This window comes from Oxyura jamaicensis, chromosome 2 (genome assembly GCF_011077185.1).
Source record: "Oxyura jamaicensis isolate SHBP4307 breed ruddy duck chromosome 2, BPBGC_Ojam_1.0, whole genome shotgun sequence".
NCBI classification, from domain to species: Eukaryota; Metazoa; Chordata; class Aves; order Anseriformes; family Anatidae; genus Oxyura; species Oxyura jamaicensis.
In genome coordinates, this window is record NC_048894.1 from 128,314,797 (window position 1) to 128,324,928 (window position 10,132).

Consider the following 10,132-nt stretch of genomic DNA (forward strand, 5'->3'; position numbering starts at 1 on the left):
AAACAAGCCTTTAAAATAAAGGTTCTTTGCAAGCACATTTTTGTATGGCTTTATAGCCTGTTTCATAGCTAAAATTAAATTAGCAAGCCTGAGAATTCCCCAGGTGCTCTCCTTGTTTTCTGGAGTGTTTCATGAAGAATATAATCTCTCCGAAGTGTATTCTTTGCAGTGCAAAGTCCGGGCCTGTTTCATCTCAGCCATAGACTTCTCTGCTCATTCTGTTCCTGATGCACTGATATGCAGCTGCCAAAGTTATGAAAGAATATTCTTCTGTGGTGGTTTTGTTTAGTTAGTTTGGTTATGGTTTTGTTTTGTTTCTTTCTATTATTTTTTTGTTTGTTTTTCTCCTTCACTAAATGAAATCCGTAACTTGGCAGGAGTGGTAGCAGTGATGACTTTGGACTCATGCTATACTACTGACAAAATCCAAACTGCACGCTGCTGACTTACAGGTCTTGTACCTCCTTTTCTACAAGCCCACTGCAATAACAGGAATGAACAACCATAACTCCAGTAAGTTTCACTTCAGAACTTCTGCATTCTGATCTTGCTGGATGATATTTTTCAGGGAATAGGTCCTCACTGTTTCTCTTCACTTTTGGATGTTACGTGCTTCATTACCCCATCGTTGATATATGTGGTGTCTGCTGCGCCTCGGGGGAAGAACAAATGGTAGATGTCTCATTTCCTTCACTGTTCTTGCAGTGTTTCAAAAAGGGAGCACAGGAAGAAATGTGCATACTCTCATGCTCATGAAGGCATTTGTTAATTGAGAGGCGCCACACCATTTTATGTTTGTCAGGCAGGCTTTCAGTCAATGCTGACCTCTTTCACTTCCCTGGGTGCTTGTTGTTAGGTTTTAGCTTTTTATTTTTTTAAAGTAGTTTCCTGTTTCATAGTGATTGTTCATAGGAGAAAAATTATCCCGTCGGCCATCCAGTGTGTGACATGGGACACCAATGCTTGATAGCCCTGAACTTCTTTTTAAATACGTCACTCTTGCAATGATACTTGATATAGTTATAGTTAATCTAAATAAAATATGGTTTAGAACCCTTTTTTTGACTTCTCAGACAACTCCTATGTACACCCTCAGACAGCTGAATGAAATTGGGGAGTTAAGGAATAGAAGGAGGATGAAGAATGGACAGAATTTGTGAAGATTGTTTAGAACTAAGTGTGGGAAAGAGTTGGCTGTTGTTGTGTATCTATTTAAATGAGAGTTTATATATATATATATATAAATGCTTTTATTTCAAAAGAGAAAGTCAAATCTTTTGCTGCTGCTAGTGTTTGATGACTTCAGGGGTTTCTTCAGTGCCCAGCGAGTGCATGTGGTTAAAAACATTTGTACACTCTATGCAAATGTGAATAGTAAGCTTCTCTGGAAATAACAGCTAAGCCTTCTCACTGCATGCAACTGCATGCAGTGTTTCCCTTATGGCCATTTTCTCTCTCTGCAGTATACAAAACCAGAGAAGTACTGCTTAGAAATGAAGGCAGCATATAGCTGTGGGGGTGCTGCTTCTGTTCCATGGTTCCCTAGTGCTGCATTTCTTCAGAGTACTGCGCTACCAGAAAGCTTCCCTGATCTCCCTCCTACATCCAAACATAAAATGTGAGGGATGTTGCATTTGAATCATGGTAATCTACTTTTTTGCAGAAAGCCTTCAGTACAACTGGGATCAGCAAAAGAAATTGTTCTCCCTGCAAGGTTTATAGTTATGCTTCTATAATTTGGGGAAAAAAATAAAAAATCCAGTAGGTTAGAGCTGTAGCAGATATTCCAGCAGGGATGCATATCTTTCTCTTACTGAGTGTGAAATACAAGTTTCCTTGTATCTTTGGCAGATCTTGTATCTTTGGCATCAAGGTATATCATCACATGATTCCATAATGACATGAGAAATATTTATCTTCCAATGGAAAAAGAGTTCTGAGATATATCTAGGTTACAGAGCCTAGCTTTTTAACCCTGCATTAGTTTAGCTCTTCTGCACTTTGTTAGCCTGTCTGCACTCATCTCAGTGACCTTATGGAACACATTCACCTTGCTGCAGCTATCATGCAAAAATGAATTAGTTGAGTCTGAAGAGGTGTAAATATAATGCTGAAAGTAACTACTACAGGAAAGGAAAATGCACAAAACATCTGTGTGCCTGTGCTCTAGCATGCAGGTCTACATGCAAAGTGTTGCTGCTTAGTACTTTTGTAATCCTTATGCTCTGCTTTTGTGCAGAAAAGAACTTTGTTCCACCCCCTACATACCTCCTAGTTGCTAGCTAATATTAAAAGCAGAGACAGCTTCATGTTGCTGAGGTCATTGCCTTTATAAAGTACTCACTAGCATTTTATGAAGTATGATAAATGGAGTTGTTTAAAGTACTGTTGAATACAGATTGGATAAAATCCACACATATTTTTGTCTTTCCACTCCGTTTCTGCTCTAGTTTCTCCAAATGTTTAGACTGGGACATCTCCTTTTGCTGATTATTGCATATACCCAGTCTACTCCACAATGAGAGCCCTCTAGTTCTTCTGTTCTCCTTTCATAACATCATCTGTTTTTCTGGTGTTCTGAGTGTTGGTATTTTCTCTCATCCAGGTACTGCTATGTGGATATTTGTTAGCAATGACTGATGTGGAATCTACATATGCAGACTTCATTGCTTCAGGAAGAACAGGTAGAAGAAATGCACTACATGACATACTTGTGTCCTCTCCAGGTGGTAACTCTAGTGAACTAGCCTTAAAGTTATCAGAGCTTGATATAAACAAAGCAGGTGAGTACATTTTGGTCTTCTAATGTATTTATTTAAAACTTAACATGAAAAAAAAAACAAACTGTTGATAAGCAGCCGTCCTCTTTTGTGCACATATATTTCTGAGAGAAAAAGGCAAGAGTTTTGAGAGGCAATCCCATCACTGAACAATCAGAAGTGGCAGTAAGATGTTCAGGTCATTGTGGTGCTGTTTGGGGGGTGGTTCTTTTTTGGCTTTACCAGACTAACATATATCCTAGGTCATTCCTTCTGCTGTTGCCATTGGCCCTATAGCTTCTAGATGCATGTGCTTCTAGTTGTGCAGGGCATTTATTTTTCTTACTATTTAAAACGAAAAGTGTTACTAATACCTGAGCATGCATGTAGGTGTAACTATTTGTTCTAATGTGTGGATATGTCTAAAATGTTGGACAAATACAAAGTACGTGGTATTTGACTTGCATTGTTCCTCCTTGCTTTATTTCTTCAGTCTCCAATTTACACTTATCAAAATTATTTTCTAACTGGACAAGATCAAACATAAACACAATTCCTACTTTTCAGTTAGCTGCTGGGATTGATTATTAGCCAGAACTGTATTCGTTTGTGAGCGATAAAAAGAATGTGAGCTTTTACTTGTAATATATGTCAGTATGCATTTTGCACATGCAGTTAGCTCTGTAGCATTGAGAATGGTTTAAATAACGTTATCCTAAATGTTAATACATAAATCAGGAGTCTTTTTTTTTTATTATTATTATTTATTTATTTTTTTATTTTGCTCGGAGACCTCTTTTGCAGCTTGGGTAACTGTTAATCATTGCAGAAAAGTATACAGAGTTGCTCATAAATTACATTAGATGCTAGATACACACAAATGCCAACATACTTCTTTGAGAGTGCAGTTTTAATTAGACACAAATAAAATATACTTAATCTTTGTATTGTTAGTACACCTTGGTGCCAGACAAAAGCCTCCAAACCACAAATATTGGAAAATGCATTGCATTATCATTCCTATGAATATTACTGTATTATCCTGTCCTGTCCTTCCGAACTGAGGAGAGGATGAAAAATACTTTGCATCCCCAATTCCAGTTCAGATTATGTTAGGGCTTGCGGAATGTAGATTTACATCACACCTGATGGGGTTAAGAGAGAAGCAAATGTTTTTATGGGTTACATCTTATTTCTTTCAAGATGTATGTCAACCAAACACCTCATGCTAAGTGGTACCTAATTATACAAATACATACACCAAGTTTTGATTCTTTTTTTCTTTTTTATCTTATTTTTATTACAGCCATATACATCTTCTTGCAAAAATGCAAGCACAATTGCACAATTTTCAACTGCACAGACTAAAGACAGAGTAGGATAATGCAGATAAAGAAGAAAAAAACGGCATTATAAAATATATGTAAATTAAGCTACCCAAGCATATTTAGTATATCCACTTTGAAAAGCATGCGGATACATTCATTTCCTGTAAAGACCAGAAACAGCTTTGAACAACAATAGGCAGTGAGGCCTTGCTCCAAGACAATGAATTTTCTGTCATGCACTATTGGATACCTGAAGTGAGTGGGGATTGTCCCCTCAGTGATAAGCCAACTACCAATAAACAAGAGTTGACTGCATATAATGGTTGTATAATATTCTACCTTCAGAACGACAATTCCAGTGTTCTTTGTCCATAATAAGCTAACAACCTTCTAATATTCATATTCATGGAGTGAACATATCTACCAAAGAGTGTACTTCAAAATGCAGGTTTCAGATTCTCTTTGGCAATGCATTTTATCTAAACTTAGTAGAAGCCCAGTGTACATCTGATGAGTAGAAAAGTGCAATAAAAATAATGGGATGTCTTTATCTTTATCTTGACTGGTGGGAAGAGAAATAACTTCAGTAGGGAAGTCATCAGGTACCCCAGATACCTGGTTATCTTTTTCTCTCGGTATACAGTGTAATTCCAATTCAGACGATCTTAGAGGTGATCACAGCTAAATAATGTAGTAAGGTGAAACTATAATGAAGAATAAAGAACAGTCTCTGCAAGTCTGATCTCTAAAACAAGCTGCTAGTTTTCCAGGTGTATTTTCTGCAGATACACCAGAGAACACAGATTCAGTGCAGAAGTGAGAAGGAGACTTGCTTGTTGGAGCTGTGATGGTCCAATCATCTACAAAAAATGGGGATAGTGGAGGTGTTACAGTACAGCACTGGAATGAAGGACTGATTGTAGAAGTTTGTCATTAAAAGTAATTCTAGATCATGGTAGAAATGTTTAAGGTGTAACCTTGGAGAAGAAAAAAAAAAAAAAAAGAAGCTGGAAATTAACAGAACTAATAACTGTTGCTAGCAAACCAACTCTTACAACTGTATTATGGCTTAAAGTATTTTATTATTTGGCATGGTTTTATTATGTTTTAATAATACCTGTCGGAATTAAAATGCTGCATTAAAATCACAACTCTTACTTCTAAGAGCTTATAGCAATCATGTTTTGAAGGAAGAATAGTTCCAGAATGTGCTTAGTCAATTTCTGGATTTTCCAAGCCCATTTTAAGTTTTTTTTTTTTTTTTAGTAAGGGAACTCCGTCAGCAGAAGACAAACTTTGTAGTACCAAGAAAGTGTATTGTACATTAAATAGATGCAGACTTGTGAGCTTTTCAATGAGCTTGTAAGAGCTTACTCGTGAGGGGTGAATTTGAAGAATTGGTAGATGAAAATCCTAGTGCTCTTTCTTTAAATTTTTGTGCACTACATTTAATGTTTAGGTAGTGAAATATCTAGACTTTGTGTCCAGGATGATTCTTCTAACTAAACACAGATACATGCAAGTATTTTTCTCTTGAGATTCTGTTGTTGTTGTTGTTTGTATTTTTGTTTTGCCTTTAAATAAAAATCCTTTCAGGAAAGCTTGAGTTGCTTGGATAGTATGAGGGGTATTAAAAACTCCCAAGTTGTCAGTATCAATAGAGGATGGAGCAGGTAAAAAGGAATCAAAAATGAAATTCCACTCATCTGTTCTTTTATGGTATCAGAACAAGTGTAGGAGGCTTTGTAGAAAGTGCTTGGACAACTTGGGCAAAAGGGATTTCTATCCAATAGGAAATCATAGTGTGTAGATCAATCATATTGGAAACCTTTGAGATGCGGGAGACAAGAAGGAGAAATAAGGAGAGTTTTCTTAGAAAGTGGATTGCAAAGGAAATTGTTATTTATAACTTAACCCTCAGCAAACAGAACAAACATCACTGTTTTAGCGGGTTAATCAACCTTCCATACAATTTCTCATCAGATTGAATTTGATAATTACCAATAACTTCAGAGGCAGTTTGCAGCATATTCAGTCCATTCACAAAACAGAGTTATCAAGTCTGAGTGTTTTGCAATGTTCTCTTTTCCATTACTGATATCCTATTTCTTCTGTGTAGAAAAGAGAAGGTATTTACAGGATTTGTTTCTATACACAGAAATAATGCTATAGAGGCAAAGTTTAATTTAAAATGAGGAAATGATAAATATCTGTGTTGAGAATCCTGCCCTTATTCTAAGGACTTGGGTTCAAATAGTGGAGTAACCTGTGAAGAAAGGTATAGACAAAAATTAAGAGGAACTACTGCCTCTTCTTTGACCTCTTTGCAACTTTGTCCTTGGAATTGTCTTTTCTTAACTATTGTGTTAAGCCAGATCAATGCAAGTGATTCAGAATTCCTCCAAGATACAGGATACATCTAAATCTTAAAATTATTTATTTACTCTTATGTACCAATACCTAATTATTCTAGCATTCAGAGATCTGTGGCATATTAGCGCATAACTTTCAGCCACCTAGACCTGCTAGGTCTTTAATTGTCAGGCAGAAGATAGGGTACAGTACAGTACTATGCATAGGTACGTAGGGACCACTGTCAAGGCACTGATTAGCTTTCTGTAGACAGGCTTTGAATTGTCTGCTCACTGTGTCATTGTGAGATGTTTCCTGTTTCTCAGATCGTTCTGTGGTTTGCAATGAGACGGCTGGGCTGAAAGCCTTGGTGCATGGCACTGAAAATAAAGGCAAAGGATGAACAGAGCTTTAGCAAACTACTGCGCATATTGAAGCTGCACCTCTTTTTAGTAAACTCTGTTCAAACTTGGTGTGATGAGGCTTTTCTATTGTCATAGTACTACAGTAAATAAATTGTCAAAAATATAGTTATTTTAACTTCTTTAATTTAACTTCTTTAATTAATTTACTTTAGGTGTGTTCTTGAAATGATAGTGGCTGATGGAGCTAGGGATTTGTTTTTGAAGTCATAATATGAGTATTGTAGCAGTAAAAGGTTTTACATTCAATGCAAGATCTTTGTTTCATTTCGGTTGATTTACTTTTTTTTGAAGAACAAAGTGGTGGAAGAACAGTTGGGGTTCTGGAAGCAAGATTTCTCTGTTCTAGGGTGGATCACTCATCCTTTTGTTGTATCTTATAGAAGGAGAAGGAGATGCACAACGAAATCCAAGTGAGCAAACGGGGGAGGCCCAAGGGGAGGCAGCAAAGCAAGAAAGCTGACATCCGACTTTGAGCGACTGGAGCAACTGCTGGATGTTTTCAGGCTACAAGAGCATGCTGGAACAAATTTGTTTCCATGAGCAAGCTGGTGGAAAAGCAAGTGCATGTGTCTTCACTGCTGGAACCCAGTCAACACAATGCTAAAAATGGGGGTACAAGCTGTGGCAGAAGACAGAATTTTCTCTACCTCTGTCATTAGCAATGGTTGAACATGTATTGAGTTTTGGGATAGTGTCATCAGATGGATCCCTTCATAATGACTACTTGATGGGAACACTTTTAGAAAGTAGAAAAACAGGTAAATCTTGTAGCAAATGGCCTTTGAAACGTCAGAGGATCTAATTGTGTATCTTAAGCAAAGGCTTGTGTGATCCTCAGAGTTTAAAATTCTCTGGCCAAAGTGTTCACCCATTAAAAGAACTGTAAAGAAAGCACTGTTTTTAGAACTTTGCGTCTGTTTTACAGCTCTGTTATTTACAATGGTTTTTGTATTGTACGACTTAGATGCTCCACACTGCCCCTTCTCAACTGCTTATGAAGAATATTTCTGTTACTGTGAATTTTTCTACCACGCGTTTTGAAAGGGCTGTTTTTTTTGCATAATGTGGTGATGTGCACATGATAGATTTAAAACGTCAACTGCTAAATTGATTATGCCTAAACCTAAATGACTCAGCAACACTCTAATTTGTTACTAGATGAGCCTTCAAAACGATTCATTAATGTGAATACTTCGGTGTGTTTTGTGTCCTTGGTACATTTTTGCCACTTGCCTGTAGTTAGTTGCATATCAGAGACTCAAACTGAATCTTTGATGTTATTCTTCCGCATTTTCTAATTTTACTCCCAATTTCTTAAACTTTCTCCAAGCTATTTTTTTAAAATGTCAGTCCAAGTATTTTATTGTAATGGTAGTTTTAAGAATACATTTATAACCTTACGTGGGTTAAAATTCAAACGAATTCCATGGTGCTAGAGATTTTTCTGGTTCACATTGTTAAAGATGGGCCTTGTATACACATGGGAAAATAAGTGGCATAGGTTATGGCCAATTATCTATTCTCGAATAAGTTTTAGATTGCAGGTTAGTCCAAGTAGTGGATCATCAACCTGATCCAGCCTGGGGAACTACCTTTTTCTACTCCTTGGCTTTGCCTCAGTTATCAGGCTGCTGAGTTTGCACATCCACTAGCCTGTTACTGATGTACCAGGCAGAGCCAAGTGCTAGAAGCTGCCCCAGCAGCCTTTTGGTCAGGTTGTGGGAAAAGGATGTTTAAAGAGTTGGAAGCTAGCACATAAAACACTAGATTTTTCCTATTTCAGCTATTCCAAAATGGCAGTCTGAACTGGTCATTTATTGAAATACCAGGTTAGCTTGTCCGTCCAGGGGACTACTTAAAATACCTATAAATTAATAACCTATTCTGCCATAGCTATGCTGATTGATTTTCTTCCCACCCCTGCCTCAGCAGACAAGGCCATACATGAGGCTGAACTCTGCAAAACGGGGCAGTTATACTTGAGTGTGGCTGAGGTGAGAAAAGAGAGTGACTGACTAGTAAACCATGGCAATCACATAAGCACCAATCACAAAGTCAGAAGATTTTTTTTTTCTTTTTATTAACGGGAGGTGATGTCACTTTCTTTATATATAATTATATATATATTATATATATTTTTGTGTTGTTGTTGGTTTCAAATGTTATGCACTTTTTAATGTTTGTAAACTTTTACTAATGAATAGTGTGATTGCTTCCTGAATATATTAATCATCAGTTAACAAAACATATTTGTGGCCACAGCTATTTGTTTCTACCATATGTATCATAGTACTTGTCACATGAAATTCTTTTGTGAGATGTGTGGAGAAAAAAAAAAAACACTTCTGATCAGTATTATGAGCTCATTTATTAATGTTAATAAAAAAACAAGCCAGCAGTATGCTTGTGGTTCATTAGTGTAATATTAATTCTCACCTCTTACTGTTTGAAAGCTGAATGCCTCGCTGTCTTATTAGCTGTCAAGTGCCCTATATTCTTAGTAACAGAAGTTGTCCATTTGCTTTGAAAATATTGTTACCCTTGAACTATGTATTCATTTGTTTCTCCTGGTGTTCCTTTCAAAGTTAACACATTATTACTGATTCCACCCAACTCTACATTGCTCCTGAATCAGGTATTCAACCTGAACAAAGAAAAGGACTGGTTGTCCTTTTGTCCTGGATGACTAGTTAGCATCAATCTAACACTAGCACCAGAAGGAAAAAAGATTCTGGGGCTTTATATACATGAAACACCATCAATAAATTTTCATGGAAAAAGTTAATAATGGAATAAGTAATGCAGTACATTAAAGTGTTGTTTTTTTCCTTATTTTCCTTACATGCTTTTGTTTCAGTACATTTTTTCTTCTTCCTGTCTTTTCTGTTATGAAATAAAATGCATTTCAGGTTTTCCTCTCTGCTTTCTACCTGTTTATTCCTTCTGTTTCTCTTCTTGTTTTCCTTTGTGTTTAAAGCAAACATGGAGGCCTTCACTATTTTTTGATGCATCTCTTTATGGTGGAAAATAGTTAATTTTAGTAGAGTAAATAGTTAATTTTAGTAGAGTAAAAGGCTGCTTATGTTCTTCATTCCCCAAAAAGTATATGAATGCTTCCTTTATCAGTTGAATTCTGCTTGTTCTCTTTTTTTTTCTGTAGCATCTAAGAGCAGACTAACTTCATGTGAGCCAGTTCAGATATAGAGCTCTATAAAGGTTCTAAGGAATGTTCTTAGCCACTGGAATTTGTTTGTTTATGCCCCTGAAT

The 10,132-nt window shown here is 36.6% G+C and overlaps 1 protein-coding gene across 3 annotated transcripts in view; it reads left to right on the forward strand.

Annotated features, from left to right (window-relative positions):
- PKIA (cAMP-dependent protein kinase inhibitor alpha) overlaps positions 1-9,664 on the forward strand; it is a 42,338-nt gene extending 32,674 nt beyond the window's left edge. For all 3 annotated transcript variants that reach the window (XM_035317486.1, XM_035317485.1, XM_035317487.1), the window contains 2 exons: positions 2,606-2,783; positions 7,245-9,664. In XM_035317486.1, coding sequence (XP_035173377.1) covers positions 2,633-2,783; positions 7,245-7,324 — 231 coding nt within the window. In that variant the 5' untranslated portion in view covers positions 2,606-2,632 and the 3' untranslated portion in view covers positions 7,325-9,664. The remainder of the gene's footprint in view (positions 1-2,605; positions 2,784-7,244) is intronic.
- Positions 9,665-10,132: the final 468 nt, after the last annotated feature.